This window comes from Notolepis coatsorum (assembly GCF_963971535.1).
Source record: "Notolepis coatsorum genome assembly, chromosome: 7".
NCBI lineage: Eukaryota > Metazoa > Chordata > Actinopteri > Aulopiformes > Paralepididae > Notolepis > Notolepis coatsorum.
In genome coordinates this window covers 52434921-52458319 of record NC_140171.1, presented here as the reverse complement: position 1 = coordinate 52458319, position 23399 = coordinate 52434921, and the positions used below count along the sequence as shown (strand labels likewise).

At 45.4% G+C, this 23399-nt stretch overlaps 1 protein-coding gene across 1 annotated transcript in view; it reads left to right on the top strand.

The window, feature by feature from the left end:
- Positions 1 to 23399, top strand: part of dnah6 (dynein, axonemal, heavy chain 6) — a gene marked incomplete at both ends in the record, with an annotated part of 372041 nt that overhangs the window by 30587 nt on the left and 318055 nt on the right. Inside the window, 11 exon segments of the mRNA XM_084318285.1 lie at positions 1438 to 1581; positions 2349 to 2504; positions 3158 to 3208; positions 3681 to 3773; positions 3982 to 4101; positions 7871 to 8051; positions 11427 to 11523; positions 12971 to 13116; positions 13119 to 13204; positions 13877 to 14041; positions 14232 to 14342. Coding sequence (XP_084174411.1) covers positions 1438 to 1581; positions 2349 to 2504; positions 3158 to 3208; positions 3681 to 3773; positions 3982 to 4101; positions 7871 to 8051; positions 11427 to 11523; positions 12971 to 13116; positions 13119 to 13204; positions 13877 to 14041; positions 14232 to 14342 — 1350 coding nt within the window.

Sequence of the window (23399 nt, the reverse complement as noted above, 5' to 3'; positions counted from 1 at the left end):
GATCTCCTCTCTGGTAAACAAGAATACCCTAAAGACAGGAGCACTCATTCAAGGGTACTACGACTATGCTTGCACCTCATGGTACCTCAAAGGCACTAAAAACAAGATTACAAACATCACAAAACAAACTGGCCACCTCACCCCTGCCCATTTTGACAACCTAGGATGGCTTAGAGTAGACGACAGAGTACAGCAACTTGCAATGGGCCTGGTCTACAAGATACACTACACCACTAAGATACCCATGTACATGTAGAAATACTTCCCAAATGTCAGTGAATACCATGACCACAACACCAGAGGGAGTTCCACAAATCATGTTCAACCCAGATTTGGCTCAAACAAGGGACTAAACACGTTTAGAAATTATGCTACAACAATGTGGAACGCCCTACCCACAGCCGTAAACTAATGTGAATCCCTACCCACCTTCAAAACCGCTCTCAAAGTGCACCTATGGGAGGCTGCAATTCGAAACTGGCCCCGGTAAATGTCCAAACCCCCCCCCCCACCCAACCCCCCCCCCCCCCCAATGTACAGTTTATTTCCCCTCAAATGTATATTCTCTTTTTCTCTTAAAAAGTACTGTATATTTGTATATCTTGTATGCCATAAATGTCTGGATGTAACAGTACTGTATATCTGTATGTCATGTATGTCATAAATCTTATCTTTATCTTATGATTAATTGAAAATGGGGGACCCTGATGTAAACAAGACGAAAGTATTTCTCTGTCACACACACATTTGAATACTTTATTTGTTTCCACAAATTATATTGCATAAACAGGGAATCAAATATATCGGGCCAAGCAGCACTGAACACTTAAGCGTACACATAGCACCTCCTTCTCCATGTGGCTAAGCTGCCAATAGTAGCTAAGACAAAGCAATATTTGGCTATTTGTTTGGTCTTTCTTTTAGACATTGCAGCAATTCTCAGACCGCTCATGGTGCATTTGTATACATGGCCAAGACTTCAGAATATAAGTACACTATATCTACACCTGTACCCAAGGCCGGCCATCACATTGAGCAGTGGTTGGTATTTTATATACTTGTCCCGGAAAGCCTGGTCCATGTACAGGTCAAAGGCACAGCCTACTCCTACTTCACCTCCTTGTGGCTGGTGTCAACAAAAACAACATCAGGTGTATTTGGTATGTTAGCAAAGACATCATTGGTGAAATAAATAAACATACTTGGCACACCTACACACCTACACACCTACACACCTACACACACACACACACACACACACACACACACACACACACACACACACACACACACACACACACACACACACACACACACACACACACACACACACACACACACACACACACACACACACACACACACACACACACACACACACACACACACACAGAGGTTCTTTCCTCTCAATGTCTGTCTCTGTTCATCCATCCTCAGAGCACATTTGATCAACTGGATACGGATCAGCTTAGTGGCCAAGTCCTCAAATACGCCAAGTATGTCACCCAGCTGGAGAAAGGCCTGCCATCCAACAATGTGGTGCCCTGCCTCAAGCACAAGGTGGAGGGCATGAGGGAGAAGGTGGGTATGACATTGCACCATGTGGGGTGATGTGGGCTGTCTACTCCTCTTTATTGAGATAGACGGAAGGCTGGGAGGGATGGACAGCATAATGGAGGTGTTACGTGTGGGGTGTGTTTGTACCCTGATCAGGTGTTCCCAGTGTGTGATGTGTTATGTCTAGTTGTAGTTCCCTGTCCTGGTCTTGTAGTCCTTATCGTTTCCCTCCCAGTTGTATCCATTTGCAATCAACCCAGGTGTGTCTTGTCTCGTCATCCCCTCGTGTATAACTGTCCTGTCCTTCCCTGTGTGAGATGCTGATCCTGTTTGTACAGTTGTCGTTACTTTGTTATTCCTTTTTACAAACCATGGTAAATATTATTAAATATCTTTTGTTGGTTACTTTGGCTACCGTCTCCTCATTATGTTACATTGACAAGACAACGAGCACTCCTGCAGTCAATGGTAACGTAATAGGAGGCATAGGACAGCATGTTCTTTATTGAGATAGAAGGAAGGATGGGAGGGATGGACAGCGTAAGGGAGGCCTAGGACAGCAGGTTCTTTATTGAGATAGAAGGAAGGCTTGTCTAATGTTTGTAAACACGGAAGTAAAACAGATCTATATTCAGATTTATAATGGATTAGGAAAGTTCCACATAGTGTATTTTCACTCAACAGATCCATCACACTGATATGGTCAACAAACCATGGATCAGGCCTTTATGTATATATCAAGTTTTTGTATAATATGTGGCACTGTGGCCATGTGTGTGTGTCTCCTGCAGCTGCCTGTGATCACAGACCTGACGAACCCCAGTATGAAGCCTCGACACTGGGAGATGCTGGAGGCCGTGGTGAATGCCAGTCTGACCGACGCGCCTCTCACTCTGGGCACCCTGGAGCAGCTCAACATCTTCTCCTACAGCCTGGATTTACAGGAGGTATCACATATACATGCATCACCTGTACACACACACACACACACACACACACACACACACACACACACACACACACACACACACACACACACACACACACACACACACACACACACACACACACACACACACACACACACACACACACACACACACATATACAGTATGCCCCCCGCCCCCCCCCCCCAACCACCTCCAATGTAAATTACCCAGTATGGTTGTCAATATCCCAATGTACCCAACCCCCCCCACCCAACCTCCAATGTACAGTTTCTACGTCAAATGTATATACTCCCTTTTCTTGACTCCTTCTGTATCACAAACAGTACTGTATTTGCAAATCTGGTATGTCATAAATGTATAGATGTAGCAGTACTGACTATCTGTATGTCATGTATGTCATATATGTCTATATGAATTGAAAATGGGGGACCCTGATGGAAACAAGACAAACGTCTTTCTCAGGTCTGCATCCCCTTAACAATTGTATGTATTGAGCCGTACTGTATTGTACCCATTCTGCAATCTGTTAAATAAAGTTTTCATTCATTCATTCATTCACACACACACATTCACAGGATACATATATTCCACATAATAACAAACAAACACAAATAGATGTATTATGGACTGACGTGGCTTTTGACCTCTAGGTGTCAGGACAGGCTTCTGGAGAGGCTTCACTGGAGACCGCGATCGCAAAGGTGAGAGGAGAATAAGGCTGGAGAGGAGAGGAAGGGTGGGGGAGAGTAGCAGAGGAGAGGAGAAGAAATTGCTTCCACATTTCTCTGAATACCTGCTAGGAGGGAGGAGACATTGTGAGATGAAGTGACCGCTAACCACAGGCAGTTTTTATCTGATTGTTTGGAATGGTTGAGAGGCACAAATAGATTAATGAGCATTGAAAGACTGAATATATTTGATACAATATCATTATTTGACATACATTTTCACATTTTGCGTTTTTGATGCAGTGTGTGCAAGTGCAGCTTGCAGGGACATCTTTGAACATCATCCCTGGTTTTAGACTGTGTGTGTGTGTGTGTGTGTGTGTGTGTGTGTGTGTGTGTGTGTGTGTGTGTGTGTGTGTGTGTGTGGGTGTGGGTGTGTGTGTGTGTGTGTGTGTGTGTGTGCGTGCGCGTGTGCGCGTGTGTGCATGTGATTTGTTTCTTGTAGTTGACTAACGACTGGGCGACTGCTGAGTTCATTCTGCTGCCTCACAGAGACTCTGAAGATGTCTTCATTCTGGGAGGTACTGATGACATCCAGGTAACCCCACCCGCCCTCTTACACACACACACACACACACACACACACACACACACACACACACACACACACACACACACACACACACACACACACACACACACACACACACACACACACACACATACTGTATGCAGCATACACATGGTCTGATGTAACACACCAGCATCACTTGAGTACCGTGTGTGTGTTTTGTTGTGTTGTGTAGGCGACCCTGGATGACAGCATCATCAACGTGGCCACGCTGGCATCCTCTCGTTATGTAGGTTACATCAAGGCCAGAGTGGACGAGTGGCAGGGTCAACTAGACCTGTTCAGCGATACTCTGGTAAGATGGACCTCTTGGAATACAATAGAACAGAATAGAATGCATGCATGAATGAATGAATCGATGAATTCATAATGTGTGAATTCATTCATTAGGATAGAATAGAAGAAAGTACAATGAATGAATTAGAGTGGAGTAGAATAGACGAGAGAGACACTGGTATCGAATCCGGCTATCAGCGTTGCCTCCGGCTTAGCCGGCCGTCATACTGGCTCAATTGGCAGAGTCAGCGGGAGGGAAGCCGGTGGGTGGGTCCGGGTCGTTGTAAACAGCGACTCCTACAGTTCGGTCGGGGCGCCTGCACAGCGAGGGAAGGATCTGGAGGGAGGTAGTGTGACCTTCCACACGCTACACTCAACCAGTGAGAGTCCGCGCTGCCAGGTGAAAAGAAGTGGTGGGCTGGGTACACATGTGTCGGAGGAAGCATGTGATAGTCTCCGCCCTCCCAGACCGATGGTAGGGGGTAGAGTGCGCAACGACCAGGAAGGGGATTGGGAATTGGCATAACGACTAACATTGGGAGGGGAGAAAAAAAATTCAAATAAAAAATGTAGGAGAGCAGTCGAGATAAATCGCAAATAAATCGCAAGATCGTCATGAAATATAATTTCACAAACTCTACATTTCCATGTCCCAAAAATGTATTAATCCCTAAGTCCCCCCATTTTTTTCACATGGATTGTGGGCCAACGTCAACTGGTGCTGTTAAAAGTATTCGCTGATCAATCGAATCCATTGCTCATCAGGGCTGCCCCTCTCATAATGTGTTCAACAGTCTTACTATTTATTGATCACATGAATCCATTGATCATATTGATTAGGCTGACTAAAGTAGAGGACGAAGATTGTATTTATTTTTCTCAGATCAGCTGTATGTGCAGATGTTGGAAAGTTGTGTGGAAGAAAGTTGGTCTGCGTGTGTGTGTTTCCCGACGTTAACATTATTGGGCGAACAAGACAAAGATGAAAATGCTCAGCTTAGTCTAACTCTCAGTTGTTGCATGAATAGAACAAAGGCTCATTCAAATAACATGCAACATGAGATATCATAGCTGTATACTGTATAAACTCCAGTACAAAGATATCACAGCTACATACAAACACAGCCTCCAGTACAAAGATATCACAGCTACATACAAACACAGCCTCCAGTACAAATATATCACAGCTACATACAAACACAGCCTCCAGTACAAAGATATCACAGCTACATACAAACACAGCCTCCAGTACAAAAATAGCACAGCTACATACAAACACAGCCTCCAGTACAAAGATAGCACAGCTACATACAAACACAGCCTCCAGTACAAAGATAGCACAGCTACATACAAACACAGCCTCCAGTACAAAGATAGCACAGCTACATACAAACACAGCCTCCAGTACAAAGATATCACAGCTACATACAAACACAGCCTCCAGTACAAAGATATCATAGCTACATAAAACGAAAAAAATATCATAGCCCCATAAAACGGATTGTTGTCAATATGTATCTATGTGTATCTACCCTCTGTACAGCACTTTGGGTTGACACGTGTCATGTTAAATGTGCTATATAAATAAATCTGATTGATTGATTGATTGACATACAAAGTTTACAAACACAACCTCCAGTGCAAAGATATGTGATTATCTCCCATATTAACTTATATTATGACCCTGTCACTCAGACATCACACACAAGTACAGGCTGAAGAATACTAGAATAGAATAAATTAGTCTAGAATATAATATAATTGAAAAGTGCTTAATTTGCCCTCAGGGGCTTAATCTCTCACATGGATTAAGTTTTGTTCAATACAATAGAAATACAATAAAAAACCAACCTTCCAGGTCATTATAAATTAGATAGTCCATGATTTATAAAGACATCAACACCCCTACACCACAGAGACACATGCTGAATACAGATCTTCACTCTGAATCCGGTTTCAAACGTTGAACACTGGAGCCCCCTGGTGGCTGTTGAAAATAACTTCCAGTTGAAATGGGTTTGTATTCTATGTAATTCAGGGGGTGTCAATGTAATTAAATGTAATGTAATAACTAAATGTTCTATCTATTCAATTTGTGCTCACCAGTTCAATATGTTATTGTAAATGCACATATTTTCCTTCTCTGGTGCCTCAATGAATACAATGAAGGCTAATTGTATAAAACGTGGGTACGGAGCCTACGTTTATTATTATATTTATCTATTTATTTTACTAATTTAAATTACATATAATTAGGTTTCAATTACAGTAATTATTCAAGAGTTTGTAAGATTAGCAATTCTTCACTAATCTTGTCCTGGACTATTGGAGAACGAAGTAGTACACACACACATACATGCACACAAAACATCCCTCAGCTCGGCTTACACTGAAGAACCATATAACTCTGTTTTACGTTTTAACAATGTAACAATATTTTCAAACTATATTATCTAAAGATGGAAAGTTAGAGGGTTGTGTTCACTCATAGTTAAGACAGTAGAGGTTGGGTAGTTGCTTGTGTGATATATCACATTCAAGTGATTTAGATTAACATGGGATGTCAATTCAATTATTTCCACAGCTTTGATTTCAGAGCAGGTACATGAAATTAATAAAGAAAATAATGATGAATTTGCAAGCTGATAATACATATTAGGTTTCAATTAGTCATACACCCACAACAGTTTGAAGGTTAGTCATTCTAAAGGAGAAGTGGAACACACATTTGCATGCAATATATACACAACTAAAATCTCTCACCTCGGCATCTCTTTCTATCACAGTTATCACACTTATCTTGCACAAAACCATTCCCACTGGTTGATTTCAGAGTAGGTATGATGAATTAGCAATAATTAACTTGATGAAGTGAAATCGGATGCAACAGAATAATACCACAGCCTGTGTCAAGTAAAAACGGATGACTGACGAGCTTTTAAAACTGAAAGTAAATAAAAACACAAGGTACAACTGAAGGCTAAATACTGGGTCCTCCTCTGATGGCCCAAGAAGGCAGGGTTAGGCTATTGACTAAAAACACGATGCAGGTGCAGATAACACTGTGTGTTTTCAGTTGAATTGCTAGGAGAGGCAGCAGCCCAAAAGGAATTGATAAGCAAATTTAGTCTGGGGGCCACAGCTGAACATGCCAGGCCACGTAGCTGGTCCATGGGCCTCGAGCTATACTGTAGTCTGGTGTAATGAATTACCTGATTTGATTCCGGCTGACGCCGTACATTTAGTACAGGGAGAGTGGAAACGTTTTGTTGCATGTGTGACCTGGCACTATATCTCTTCTTTACCTCCTTTCTCTCTACATCTCTCCCCCATTTCTCTCTCCATCCCCCTCTCTGTCTCTTCCCACCTCTCGCTCCCTTCCTATCTACCCCATCTCCCCCTCTCTCCATCCTCATCCTCTCTTTTCCCCTACATCTCTCCCTCACCCCCCCCCCCTCTCTCTTGCTCTCTCTCTATCTATCTCTCTCTCTCTCGCTCCCCCTTACCCATATATTCTTCCTTCCCTTCCCCTCTCTATCCCTCTCTCCTTACTTCCCTCTCTCCCGGGCTCCCTCTCTCCCCTGTCTCCCTCTCTCTCTTTATCTCTCTATATCTTCTCCTCCCTCTCTTCATCCCCCATATCTCCATCCCCCTGTATCTTCCTTCCTCTCCCCATCTCTTTCTTCCCCTTCATCTCTCCCTCCCTCTGTATCTCCCCATATTTCCCCATCTGTCTATCGATCTCTCTTCCCCTTCATCTCTCCCTACCTCTCTCTCTCTCCCACTAGGATGAGTGGTTGTTGTGCCAGAGGAACTGGTTATACCTGGAGAGTATCTTCTCAGCTCCAGACATCCAGAGGCAGCTGCCTGAAGAGGCCAAGATGTTCAGGCAGGTGGACAAGACCTGGAAGGAGATTATGCGGGAGGTCGACAGGCTGCGCAATGCTCTGAAAGCAGCCACACAGCCTGGTGGGGGAGCGCACGCACACGCACGCACACACACACACACACACACACACACACACACACACACACACACACACACACACACACACACACACACACACACACACACACACACACACACACACACACACACACACACACACACACACACACACACACACACACACACACACACACACACACACACACACACACACACACACACACACAGAGAGACATGCATACACAGACATCCAGCAAGGTAGGGGATGTCACACATAGCCACTCACACACACATAGACATACAGTATAAGGCTTTCACACACAGTTCCTGTGTGTAATCTTCAGGCACAGCTAGTGTTTTTCAGCATTTCAAACATGCTACATTCAGAAACATTTACAACTTGTGAGTAATTCAGCCTCTTCCATTTCCGTACTACATTTTATTCTATAGGGAACGTTTTTTATCTTTAAGATTGTGTGAATGTAGTGAGCTAGCAAAACTAGCTAATAAAGGGGGTTGCATTCTAACGATGATTGACAATTCATCAAAGGTACAAGCTGCTGCAGTGTCCAGAAATGACTACAGATTACATTAGTTCTCTAAAAATAAATCAACAATCATACATCAAAGTTTGCTACGATTTCACGTACAATCAATGGAGCATCCTCGTATTCCCATTATCACCTGGCTGCACAACAAACATCGACAGCTATGTGCTCTTCTTCATCCCAAAAGCAACTTCACTTTGCTGTCCAAGAGTACCGGTGTGAAAGTTATCAAATTATGTTTACTGGAGAAGGAGAACACAATAGCATTCGACTTTTGTCACATCTCCAGTCTCTCGTTGACAAAACATCTCTTGTGAGTATCTCATGATTGGTTCACTCACCCCTCGTGAAAAGTGTCTTTTCGTCAGATGGACGTAACCCTGCACTTGTCCCTGTGGCTCGTCCCAGTATTTTGCCCTGACATCTTGCTAGGTCGTGAGGTGGGAGACGGGCGGCGGTGCAGATTTCCCATCTCAGGGATCGACTGTGAAGGATACACCTTCTAGATACACATACAGAGAGACACACTGTCTCAAAAAAAGAACAATCGAAAAACTGTAGAATTGCTTTTGTTTTTTCATACACATTATAGAGATGATTTGCCACAAGAATAGATTCAAGATTCAACAGTTTATTTATCACATACATACCAGGGCATACAGTGAAATGCAGTTGGCCATGCCCGCTACGATTGTGCAAGAATACAATAGTAATACTAGTAAATAGTAATGAAAATAAGTAGAATATACATGATCAAATAGACGTGTTAATAAATCACTTCAAGGCACTGGGTCCTATGTACACTTCTATACAATATACAGTTTTACTTCTATGTCCCTATGCTATACTTGCTGTTACTAGCTATACTATGCAATAATCACAACAAGTTATTTTCTTAAAGTGTCCTTTTTTCCCTTCCTTTAAATTGTCCTCTTGTGTGTTTAAAGTGACCTATGTTTGTGTGTGAGTGAGTGCAGAATGTTGTGTTGTGTGTATGTGTGTGTGCTTGTGTGTGTAGAAATCAGTGTTCTGATGTTCAAGCTGAGCCTTAGTCTCTCTGTTCTTGCTGCGTATATGCGGAGGCGCTTGCCCGACCACAGAAGCTTGAACAGGCTGTTGTAGGGGTGGTGAGGGTCCTTCATTATTCTGCAGGCTCTGGATTTGCACCTCCTATTGTATAAGTCCTGCATGGGTGGTAGTGCAATACCTGTAGTACGCTCTGCTGAGCGCACCACTCTCTGTAGGGCCTTCCTTTCCTGGGCTGTGCTGTTTCCAAACCAGGCAGTGATGTTCCCAGTCAGAATGCTCTCTACAGCCCCGGAATAGAAGGATACTCTGAACTTCCTTAATTGTCTCAGGTGGTAGAGGTGCTGTTTTGCCTTTTTTACCACAGAGTCTGTGTGTGTTGTCCATGTCAGGTCCTCACCCTGTCTACGATAGCCCCATTAATCCACAGTGGCTTGTGTGTCCCCTGCTGTATTATCCTAAAATCCACGATCAGCTCCTTGGTTTTACCAATGTTCAGGAGTAGGCTGTTATCCCGCCACCAGCGTGCCAGTACATCAACCTCCTCCCGGTAGGCCTTCTCGTCATTGTTAGAGATCAGCCCCACCACCACGTGTCGTCCGCAAACTTCACTATGGAGTTGGAGCTGAACCTGGCCACACAGTCATGTGTGTACAGTGAATACAGCAGGGGGCTGAGAACACAGCCCTTGGGGGACCTGATGCTCAGGGTGATTGAGTTGGAGGTGTGTCCACCCACCCTGACCGCATGGGGCCTGTCACTCAGAAAGTCCAGGATCCAGGTGCTCGGGGCAGAGTTCAGACCCAGATCAATCAGCTTGTCAACCAGTCTGGTGGGGACTATGGTGTTGAAAGCTGAACTATAGTCAATGAACAGCAATCTCACATAGCCCCCCTTCTGACTGTCAAGGTGAGAAAGGGTGTTGTGCAGTATCTGGGAGACTGCGTCATCAGTTGACCTGTTTGTCCTGTATGCAAACTGCAATGGGTCCATGGTACTAGGGAGGGAGGCACTGATGTAATCCTTGACCCGCCTCTCAAAGCATTTCATGAACACAGAGGTGAGTGCGACTGGTCTGTAGTCATTTAGGCCTGCTGGGGAGGATTTTTGGTACAGGGATTATAGTGGACACATTGAAGTAGGCAGGGACCACGGACTGCCAGGGATAGGTTGAATATAGTGGTGAACACTGGGACCAGTTGATTGGCACAGGACTTAAGTATTTGTCCTGTTATCCCATCTGGGCCTGCGGCTTTCCCAGTGTTCACCCCCCAAAACGCTCTCCTCACGCTGTGTTCCGTCAAGGAGAGAGTGTGCTCCTCCCCCGTGGAGGACCCCCTCCCCTCGGCGACAACCGGCGCGGCAGTGACGCCGCTAGCCGGTGAGCTCACGTCGCCACTGTTCGCCCCAAATCTCTGGTAAAAGGATTGTTCAAGGGAGGCATCGGCACTCCCGATTGAGGAGGAGCTGACCTTATAATCAGTTATCGTTTGTAGTCCCCGCCATAAGCCTCCTGTGTCATTTTGGGCCATCTGTGCCTCCATCTTGTTCGCATTTCTTTTTTTGGCAGCCTTCACTTCTTTGCGCAACCTGTACACTGTTGCCTTATACTCGTCCATATTTCCAGATGCACGGCCCGAGTTGTATGGATACTGTAGTGATTCAATACTTCTGTATTGCTAATTGAATATTATAGACATTCATGGTGAATCACTAAAGTGCTAGTATTCCTGTATGTTTTTACCATATACACTACGTTTCCATTATGAACTATAGTGAACTAGAACTTTCCGTGAGTCCTTTTCCCTCTCCTCTCTAAAGGCCTGTTGGAGAGCTTCCAGACCAACAACGCTCTGTTAGACCAGATCCAGAAGTGTTTGGAGGCCTACCTGGAGTCCAAGAGAGTCATCTTCCCCAGGTACACACAAACACACACGCTCACGCTGAAAATATACCAGACGCCAACACTATCACTGCAGAGCATGAGCCGGCTGTGGAGCTCTGGTGTGCACGGTCAGATCTGGTAACAAGGCCACCGAAAGGAAACTGGCTGCTGATCCCAGTGCTTCCACCTCCAGTATGCCAGTTAGTCAGAACTTAGAGAAACTGGAAATTCCTCAGAGAGGCAATTTATGTAGCAGTACAAGATAGAGGCCTGTGAATCCACATGCCAAGGCCAAACGATCGGTTCACATTGCAGTGTGTGTGTGTGTGTGTGTGTGTGTGTGTGTGTGTGTGTGTGTGTGTGTGTGTGTGTGTGTGTGTGTGTGTGTGTGTGTGTGTGTGTGTGTGTGTGTGTGTGTGTGTGTGTGTGTGTGTGTGTGTGTGTGTGTGTGTGTGTGTGTGTGTGTGTGTGTGTGTGTGTGTGTGTGTGTGTGTGTGTGTGTGTGTGTGTGTGTGTGTGTGTGTGTGTGTGTGTGTGTGTGTGTGTGTGCGCGTGCGTGTGGGGTGGGGTTGGGGGTGGTCGTCTATGGGTGGAAAGTTGTTTTTGTTTGTTGCCAGTGGTTAGATGTGTGGCGAATGCACTGGCGATAGTTCCCATCTTGTACAGAGGTTCCGTGATTGTTGATTTTCTGTCACTGTACTCACTGGTACAGTCTTTTGACCAGTTGAAAAAAATATATATATATGTGTATATTTTTTTTAATCCACATAATCTATAATCAATCTATTGTTTTGTAATTTATTTGATCTACCCTACTCTACTCTATATTATTCTCTACCAGTATACTCTACTTGGCTTTACTCTACGCTACTATAGACTTTGTTCTGCTCTACTCTACTCTACTCTACTCTACTCTACTCTACTCTACTCTACTCTACTCTACTCTACTCTACTCTACTCTACTCTACTCTACTCTACTCTACTCTACTCTCTACTCGTCTTTGCTCTACTCTATACTCTATAATCTGCTCTACTCAATACTCTACTACTATCTACTCTGTACTCTACTCTCAGCTGCTCTAATCTACTCTGCTCTATACTCTACTCTCTATTCTCCACTGCTATACTCTGCTCTATACTCTACTATATACTCTATTATATATGCTGATCTACTCTACACTCTACTCTTCTCTATACTCTACTCAACTCTACGTTCTACTCTACTCTACGTTATACACTACTTTATGTTGTACTCTACTCTACCCTACTCTAGTACCCTACTCTATTTTCTACTCTGCTCTACTATACTATACTATACTCTGCTCTACTCAACTCAACGAACATGTCATTTTGTCCACATTCGTCCCATAACTAACTATGTTCATACTGACCAGGGCTTCCTAATGGTCAACATTGCCCATGTCTTTACAATATTGGTCCTGTACTTGAAGGCAAAACACATTGTCCATCATCTCCTCAGATTCTACTTCTTATCCAACGATGAGCTTCTGGAGATCCTGGCCCAGACCAGAAACCCCCAGGCCGTGCAGCCTCACCTCAGGAAGTGCTTCGACGCCATCTCCTGCCTGGAGTTTGCCCTGCTGGCCCCGTCAGCCCCAGAGGCCGAAGGACCTCCCCCCCCCCAGAGCCTGGAGAGCAGGAGACTGTATACAGCAACGACATCCTGGCCATGGTCTCCCCCGAGGGCGAGAAGGTCAGCTCGGACCTCACTATGACAACATTACACCTTCACTCAGTCTGTCTCTGTTTATCTAATGTTTGTCTGAGACTCTTTATCGTTTCTTTCTTTTTTTCTTTTTTTCTTTTTTTCTTTCTTTCTTTCTTTCTTTCTTTCTTTCTTTCTTTCTTTCTTTCTTTCTTTCTTTCTTTCTTTCTTTCTTTCTTTCTTTCTTTCTTTCTTTCTTTCTTTCTTTCTTTCTTTCTTTCTTTCTTTCTTTCTTTCTTTCTTTCTTTCTTTCTTTCTTTCTTTCTTTCTTTCTCTCTCTCTCTTCCTCTCCTTCACCCTGCTGACTCATTCCCTCTTCCCTCTTTTTTGTTCTTCACCAATACAAGTGCTTCCATCCCATGTATGTGTGTGTGTGTGTGTGTGTGTGTGTGTGTGTGTGTGTGTGTGTGTGTGTGTGTGTGTGTGTGTGTGTGTGTGTGTGTGTGTGTGTGTGTGTGTGTGTGTGTGTGTGTGTGTGTGTGTGTGTGCACGCATGTTGATGCTGTATGTTATTGATCTACTGTATCTGCCTATTGGTTTGTCATACTGTATGCTCCAACATGGCATTTGTCCATCTTATATGGTCTAACAACTGAACGGTCTCTGATCATCTTGCTTGTTTGTAATTGATAAGGACATAAATTATTCCACTGTGTGCAGGTGGGTTTGACTAAAGGTCTGAAGGCGCGGGGCAACGTGGAGGACTGGTTGGGCAACGTGGAGACTGCCATGTTCGCCTCTCTACGCCGTCTCAGCAAGGCTGCCATCGCTGACTACCTGGATAAGTCTAGAGAGGAGTGGGTGGTGGCTGGACATGCATCCCAGGTACACACACACACACACACACACACACACACACACACACACACACACACACACACACACACACACACACACACACACATGCATACATACATACTGGGGTTTAAAGAAAATAATATGAACGTATTGATCCAACAAACATAAAGTGAATGGACCAAGATCACCATTGCTTATGTGTGTGTGTGTCCACCAGGTGGTGCTGACCGTCTCCCAGATTATGTGGTGCAGGGATGTGGAAGGCTGTCTGGAGGGAGACCACGTCCACACGGCTGCCCTGCAGGAGTTTGAGATCACCAACTTTGATGTAGGACACACTCTCCACGCCGTCCTGCTGTGCTGCACGCTGTTAAACAGCTAAACAAGACCACTTAACAATCACAACACAAGACCACTTAACACTTTGACTGCCATGAAACGTGTTTTGACGTCATTGCTGGCCATGCTCAAGTTGCCGGGGGACGCTGTACAGCGTCCTTATATCAATATTTCAAAAATCTGCGATCGGATTCATATGTCCCCTCCGCTGGCCTGAGATCCACCAGCAGGACCCACTGAGCTCTCTGGCGGTTCAGGAGCGCCATCTGGTGGCCGATCGGCGCAATCGCTTTAACAGGAAGTGGCATAGAGGTTGTGCTACGTCCGTAGTACTTCCGGGTGCTCGCTATAGGTCCCGCGACTCTGGCTCGTCACGCTACACAGTGATCGATTGCCAATAACTCGATAAACAACATGATTTGGACGTATATACCATACCACATATACAAGCTGGAGATGGACCGGGTAAATTTACATCCCATAATGATAAGATTTCAACTCTACGATGATCGCCCAACGGCGCGCGGAGACTGGGGTGAGTTTCAGCGTGTAACGTTACCGTCTTCGATACTAACTGCTATTATCAACATTTGACCCACATTAGATGATTGGTATAACGCTGCCCACGGAATTATAAACGGCCCCTAGCCCATCCGGTCAACATCAGATGACGTGTAGTAACTTCTAGAAGTACGTCTAGTTGTAATTTTTTATATCGCGCTGATTGCCATAAAACTGTATTGCATCATCAATATAATGTATTTGGGGCTATAGATCACGTTCTGGAGAAAGCTGCAGAAAGAGATGAAAACATACTTATACATTAGACCATACTTTACTATGAATATGTGAATGAAAAAGTTTAACGTTGCTACACAATGAACAATACATATAGGACTTTGAATGGGCCCTAATAATGGCAATGTAGCAATAGAATTTAAAAAGTTATAGCCCTGCTGTGACGGGGTCCTCTCCCGAACTCCTTTGATTCTCTCATAAACAGGCGTAGTCGAAAGATCTCGTTGGTGGGTGTTTATTTCCCGCCTCCCAAAAGTGCAGAGGTGATATAGTTTTACAAAAAATGTGAAAAGTGAAAGTAACGTAAACCAAAAATACCCTATACTTACTATATCTAACAAAAGTTGAAAAAGAGAAAACAAATAAACAAAACAAAATATACTTAATACTTAACACTACACAAAGTCTAAATACACAATATACACTACTACTTCTACTACAAGCAATACCAACACGTTGTACTAGGGATCCTGGTTACCTTCACTGTAACTCAGTCCATTCAAGACTGACGTCCCTGGGCCAAAGCAGCTCTCTTGTATCCAATAGCCCCTCCCACTAGGCTTTAAACAGGATGTACATATTATTATTCTTTTTAACACATTAAACCAATTCCTACACACAAAATATATATCCTCCACTATATCACATAACTTCCAACTGTTTTAAATTACAGATAACCAAGTAAACAGTACAATACAATCATATCGCTCACGTGACGATTACCTTGCGTCAACCCCTCCCATTTAACCTGGCGGATATGTGTGCTTCTGCTTGGCCAACACGTCAACCTAGGAGTGCAGAGCGAAGCGAATGCATCATGACTGTGAGTAAATAAATGTGATGTGATGAATGAATGTCTTGCTGTATGAACGTCATTCTGCTATAACAACGGAAACGGAATGAAATGATTGTGCGCATTCGGACATCCTACGAAAGCTGACAAGAGGGAATGTTTGGTGTGTGTGTGTGTACAGTATGCGCACTGCCCGCAAAGTCAGTGACGGAGCCGCACCGTCACATCATCCCTCTCCTCCTCGAGGTTGGCGATGTGCTGCAACCTGGATAGGTAATCTGCCACCACATTGGTCTTGCCCGATCGGTGTCGGATGTTAAACTTAAATGGCTGGAGTGAGAGGTACCATCGGGTAAGGCGGCTGTTGTGGTCCCTCATGGAGTTGATCCAGGTAAGAGCTCGGTGGTCCGTTTCCAGGTCAAATTCCCGTCCAAGCAGGTAGTACTGCAGACTCTCCAGCGCCCACTTAATGGCCAAGCCCTCCTTTTCCACTGTGGAATACCTGGTCTCCGGTGGCTTCAGCTTGCGGCTCAGGTATAGGATTGGATGTTCTTCCCCAGGGTCTCCTTGGGCCAAAACCGCTCCAAGGCCAACTTCGGATGCATCCACCTGTACCAGAAATCTTCTGGTGAAGTCCGGGCTCTTGAGGACAGGGGAAGAACATAGGTGGGATTTCAATGCTTTGAAAGCCGTTTCACACTCCTCTGACCAGTTTACTGGATTCTTCTGGTCCTTATTGGTCAGTGCTGTAAGTGGGGTTGCAATGGTTGCAAACTGGGGCACAAAACGTCGGTACCAGCCAGCCAATCCCAGGAAGGACCGTACTTCCTTCTTGGTCCGAGGTCGAGGGGAGTTTTGGATAGCTTCCACCTTATCCACTTGCGGACGCACCTCACCCCGTCCTAGCAGGTAGCCCAGGTACCGTGTCTCCTGCTGTGCCCACTCACACTTGGCAAGGTTGAGTGTCAATCCCGCCTTTCGGATTCTTCCCAGCACCAGTGACACATCTTGGACATGCTCCTCCCAAGTCGCACTGAAGATGACCACATCATCCAGGTATGCTGCACTGCAGTGGTCACACCCCTGGAGGACTCTGTCCATCAGTCTTTGGAAGGTGGCTGGTGCTCCATGAAGTCCAAAGGGCATCACTGTGAACTGGTACAAGCCAGCTGGTGTTCGGAATGCTGTATATGGCCGACACGACTTCTCCAGCGGGACCTGCCAGTATCCTTTACAGAGATCCAGGTTTGTGATGTATCTGGCAGCTCCGATCTTCTCCAGTAAGTCGTCGATCCTTGGCATGGGGTAGGCATCAAACTCAGAGATGGCATTGAGCTTCCTGAAGTCAATGCATATCCTGAGTGAACCATCTTTTTTAAAGACAATGACTACCGGACTGCACCATTCTGAGTTAGAAGGTTCAATCACTCCGAGCTTCAACATCTCCTCTATCTCCAGTCGCAGCTTTTCCACCAGCTGTTGGGGGACACGGTAGGGACGTTGGCGGATTGGCCGTCCATCTTTTAGGCGAACTACATGCTCAATGAGGGTGGTTTTCCCTGGCCTGGCGGCAAAGAGGGATGGAGACTCCTGGAAGACCTGGAGGAGCTGTGCAGCTTGCTCTAGAGTTAGATGTACTAAGACAGGGGTAGCAGTTGTAGTTAGAGCTCTCAGTCCTGTCTCCACTTCCTCTTCCACGTCCACCTCCCTCACCAGCAGAGCTGTTCCTGGCGCCTGGATTGGACGTTCCTTCCATTGTTTCAGGAGGTTCACGTGATAAGTCTGTTTCTGTTTCTTCTTGTCCGGGTGATGGACCTCATATGTGACAGGACCCATCTTGCGGGTGATGAGGTATGGCCCTTGCCATTTCGCCAAGAGCTTGCTGTTGGACGAAGGGAGGAGCAACAGGACTTTTTGGCCAGCCCGTAGCTCACGGTGCCTGGCCTGTTGGTCATACCAGGCCTTCTGACCTTTCTGGGCCTCACGCAGGTTGACCTCTGCCTCCTCCTGGTATCCGGCCAGCCGATCCCTCATCTCCAGCACAAACTGCACCACCCCTCTGTCACTCGAATGGGTGGAAGGACCCTCCCAGCCCTTTCGGAGCAGATCCAACGGTCCCTGTACCTCCCAGCCATACAACAGTTCAAATGGTGAGAAACCTGTTGAGGCCTGGGGAACTTCTCGGTAGGCGAAGAGCAGAAATGGGAGCCAGCGATCCCAGTCCTTGCCAGTGTCATCCACAAACTTCCGCAACATCCTCTTCAGCGTCTGGTTGAACCTTTCGACCAAACCATCAGTTTGCGGGTGGTAAGGGGTGGTCCTGATCGCTGAGATGCCCAATTGTTTGTGGAAGAGATGCATCAGCCTAGAGGTGAAGTTGGTCCCCTGGTCCGTCAAGATCTCATCTGGTATCCCCACTCTGGAGAACAGCTGTACCAAAGCCCGCAGAACCACGGGAGCGGTGATGGTGCGCAGGGGAAAGGCCTCTGGGAAACGGGTGGCGTAGTCACTCACAACCAGGATGTACTGGTGTCCACCGCTGCTTTTCACCAGAGGGCCCACGATGTCCATAGCAATCCTGCGGAATGGAGTAGAGATGACAGGGAGTGGCTGGAGGAAAGCTCGGTCAGATTTGCGGGCAGGGCATGTTTTCTGACATGTGGGGCATGTGGCGCAATATTTATCAATGTCTGTACATGCAGGGCCAATAAAAGCGCGCACTAACCCGTAAAAATGTTTTATGGCGGCCAAGATGGCCGGCCCATGGGAGGGTGTGTGCTAGGTGCATGGCCAGTCCTCTACAGCTAGCAGGCACCACAAGACGTCTGTGGTCATCTGTAACTTTGTATAACACGTTATTATCAACAATGAACATTTCCTTTCCCACACAATTTGTTTTGGTCTCTTCTACCACTTGCATAAACAACGGTTTCAAAGTTACATCTTCCCTCTGTATCACAGAAATATTTTCAGGCACTTCCCACATTTTGTCTGTTGGTTCAGGTTCGGTAGATTTTAGCTGCTTCTCAAAGCGGTGTTGGCGCCGAGATTTTTTTGGCCCCTTAGTGCCACCCTCACACAGACTACTGTCAAAATCTGGGAGTGGTTGGACTCCAGCCTTTGCCTGGGCTCGAGTTATCACAGGACACACAACATCTCCCCTCTTCCCCGAGACAGTTTGGACTGGCAATTCTGTCTCCTGCAGTAAATCCACCAGTATCGGTAAATCTCTCCCTAATATGAGATCTACCGGCAAATTGTCTACCACCCCAACAGTTAATAGGTAAGGCTGGTTCTCAAGGGTAACAGTTATCTCTGTTTTGGGGTACAGATGCTTATCCCCATGCACACACAACACATCTGCTTGGCGGCTATAGTCCACACTGCTTACTGGTACTATACTGCGTTTCACAAATGACATAAAACTACCAGTGTCCAACAGAGCAGTAACCTGGCGGCCATTAACAGTCACAGTCCTATAGTGCTGAGCTTGCACTTCCTTATCCCCGGTAGTCTCCACCTCAGGCCGGGGTGCATAGCAAGCGCCTGTGGCCTTAGCCTTGCGTATGGGACACTCAGAAGCTTTGTGGCCTGACTGCTGGCAATAGTAACACACAAAGTCAAAGTCCTTACCGGCTGATCGTTGGTTTGGGGCAGAGCTGGGGTTACCTGGAGGTTCCTGGTTATACCTTCGCGGTGCAGGCTTTAGATAGGGTGGCTGGAGCAACTGCCGGGGTTCTGCACTGGTGGAGCGTACAGCTGGTCCTCCTCTTCGAGCGTTGACGAACTGTAGAGCCAGTTTAGCAGCTGCCAGTCCCTCCCCTGGCTCATGCTCCTTCACCCATGTCCTCACCTCGGAGGGAAGTAGCAGGAGTAACTGCTCCAAGATGATCGCCTCTCCAACCTCCTCCTTGCTGTGCTGCTCGGGCCGAATCCAACGACGGTAGAGCCCCTTCAGGCGGTGATAGGTCTCGGTGGGGTTCTCTCCCGGTGGTACCGCAGTGGACCGGAACTTCTGCCGGTACGTCTCTGGAGAGATGTCAAACTTCATCAGCAGTGCCGTCTTCAGGTCTGCATAGCAGTGGGCTCTTTCCTCATCCATCGCCGTGTAGGCCTCCAATGCCTTCCCGGACAGCAGTGGCACGAGTCGGCATGCCCACTCACTTTCCGCCCAGTTCCATGTTCTAGCCATGCGCTCAAAACGTAACAGGTAGTTCTCAATGTCCTCACCCATCAAAAATTGGGGAATTTTAGGCTCATTATAGTGCCTCCAATCTGGCCTTGACTGCTCCGGCCTACTGACTGAGTCAGAAAACTGCAGAGAGGGTTCCACTGATGGTGCATCCTGGTACCCACGCCGGGGTGCAGGTGTTGGCGGGTCAAGTCTGGGGTTGCTTGCTGTCCCTGGAGTTGCAATAGGGTCATGCAAATTTGGGGCAGGCAGTGAAATATTTTGACGTTGCTGGGGAGCTGGTTGAACCAGTGGAAGAGAGGTCCGCAGGCCTCGAATCTCTGCCAGCAGACCCTCCTCTCTCCTTTGCTGTCCTGCTAGGAAGTCTCTCATTATTACCAGCAGTTCTCCCCCTGGTCCACCGGTCGGCGCTGGGGCTGCAGCGCCCTTCTCGTCCTCCGGGTCTGTCTCCCAAGCCCGGTCGGTATCACTGGCTGCCAACTCCTCATCTCGCTCTTGTCTCTGGGAGCGCAGTCCGGCGCGCTGCCTGGGCAGGCGGGTTATCTTCTTTCGGCTAGCCATCCCACTTCTGACACCATATGTGACGGGGTCCTCTCCCGAACTCCTTTGATTCTCTCATAAACAGGCGTAGTCGAAAGATCTCGTTGGTGGGTGTTTATTTCCCGCCTCCCAAAAGTGCAGAGGTGATATAGTTTTACAAAAAATGTGAAAAGTGAAAGTAACGTAAACCAAAAATACCCTATACTTACTATATCTAACAAAAGTGGAAAAAGAGAAAACAAATAAACAAAACAAAATATACTTAATACTTAACACTACACAAAGTCTAAATACACAATATACACTACTACTTCTACTACAAGCAATACCAACACGTTGTACTAGGGATCCTGGTTACCTTCACTGTAACTCAGTCCATTCAAGACTGACGTCCCTGGGCCAAAGCAGCTCTCTTGTATCCAATAGCCCCTCCCACTAGGCTTTAAACAGGATGTACATATTATTATTCTTTTTAACACATTAAACCAATTCCTACACACAAAATATATATCCTCCACTATATCACATAACTTCCAACTGTTTTAAATTACAGATAACCAAGTAAACAGTACAATACAATCATATCGCTCACGTGACGATTACCTTGCGTCAACCCCTCCCATTTAACCTGGCGGATATGTGTGCTTCTGCTTGGCCAACACGTCAACCTAGGAGTGCAGAGCGAAGCGAATGCATCATGACTGTGAGTAAATAAATGTGATGTGATGAATGAATGTCTTGCTGTATGAACGTCATTCTGCTATAACAACGGAAACGGAATGAAATGATTGTGCGCATTCGGACATCCTACGAAAGCTGACAAGAGGGAATGTTTGGTGTGTGTGTGTGTACAGTATGCGCACTGCCCGCAAAGTCAGTGACGGAGCCGCACCGTCACACCTGCAAAGAAGGGGACTTTCTCCATAGACAAATAGCGCTGGCAATCTATGGTATATCATGAATTTAACCTTAGGCAACCAAAGTGTTAACAATCACAACACAACACAACACAAGACCACTTAACAAACACAACACAACACAAGACCACTTAACAATCACAACACAACATAAGGCCACTTAACAATCACAGCACAACACAAGACCACTTAACAATCACAGCACAACACAAGACCACTAAACAATCACAGCACAACACAAGACCACTTAACAAACACAACACAAGACCACTTAACAATCACAACACAACACAAGGCCACTTAACCCTTTGATCGCCATGCTTAAATTCATAATTTACCATCCTCCGCCAGCCCTATTTAATATGGAGAAGTTCCCCTTCTTTGCAGGGCTATAACTTTTTAAATTTGATTGCTAAATTGACATTACTATGGCCCATTCAACGTCCTATATCTATTGTTCAGGGTGTAGCAACGTTATACTTTTTCATTCACATATTCATACTAAAATACGGTCTAAAGTATAAGTATGTTTTTATCGTTTTCTGCAGCTTTCTCCAGAACGTGATTTATAGCCCCAAATGCATTATATTGATGATCAAATACAGTTTGATAGCAATCTGCGCGAGATAAAACATTTCAAATGGACGTGCTTCTAGAAGTTACTACGTATGATCTGATGATGACCGGATGGGGGGGGTTTATAATTCCGTGGCCAACGTTATATGATTCATCTAGTGTGGGTGATATGATCATTAGAGCAGTTAGTATCGAACACGTTAGAAAATAACGTTGAATCTTACCGTAGCTTCCTCATAGCGTTGGGCGATGAGCGTGGAACAGAAATGTTCCTATTATGGGATGTAGAAATATGCGATCCATTTCCAGGTTGTATAATAGTATATACGTCCAAATCATGTTGTTTATCGAGTTATTTGCAACCGATCGATGTCCAGTGTATCAAGATGGAGTCCCGCTAACGATAGCGAGTGCCCGGACGAAATATGGGCGAGCACCACTTCCGGCGCATCACTTCCTGTTTGGGCGATCCGCCGATCGGCCACCAGATGGCGCTCTTGAACCGTTGGAGAGTTGAGAGGGGATCAACAGGAGATCTCAGGTCTCCGGGGGAGAAATATGATTTCTATCACAGATTTTTGAAATATTGATATCAAAGACGTGGTACGGCGTCTTTGGCAGAATGAGCATGGCGGGGAAAGACGTCCTACGCCGTTTTTGGCGATTAAAGGGTTAACAATCACAGCACAACACAACACAAGACCACTTAACAATTACAACTAAAAAATTATCAAAATTCGAATCGAATTAATTCAAGACTTTATAGTTAATTAATCGAAAGTAATCTCATTTTATCAATATTTGATGCGAAAAGCAACATTTTTCAATTCAAATACATTTTGGTATACGAGTGAATCAATGAATAGACATTATACATACATTTAAGCAGCAAAATCCTGTATTAGCTACTACACAGACCAACAGATCAATGCAATTTTTAACAAAGTGCAGCAATTTTAGGAATAATATATACAGTAGCGCAAAGGACCTTTTGTAAACTCAAGCACTTTTGAGGTAAAAGTTAAAAGCAGTACTTTCAAGTACATTCCAGAACAGTTGACCATTGGAAAAAAAAATAACTCTTGATTGATCTCAATTTCTCGTATTTAGTTTTTTTTATGAACAAACCAGACTAAGAAAAAAAGTAATTTGCGATTTATTATACTTTATACTTATAGCACACGCATGAGTCTGGTCTCCTTTGAAAGGTAACATTCTTACACAATAAAG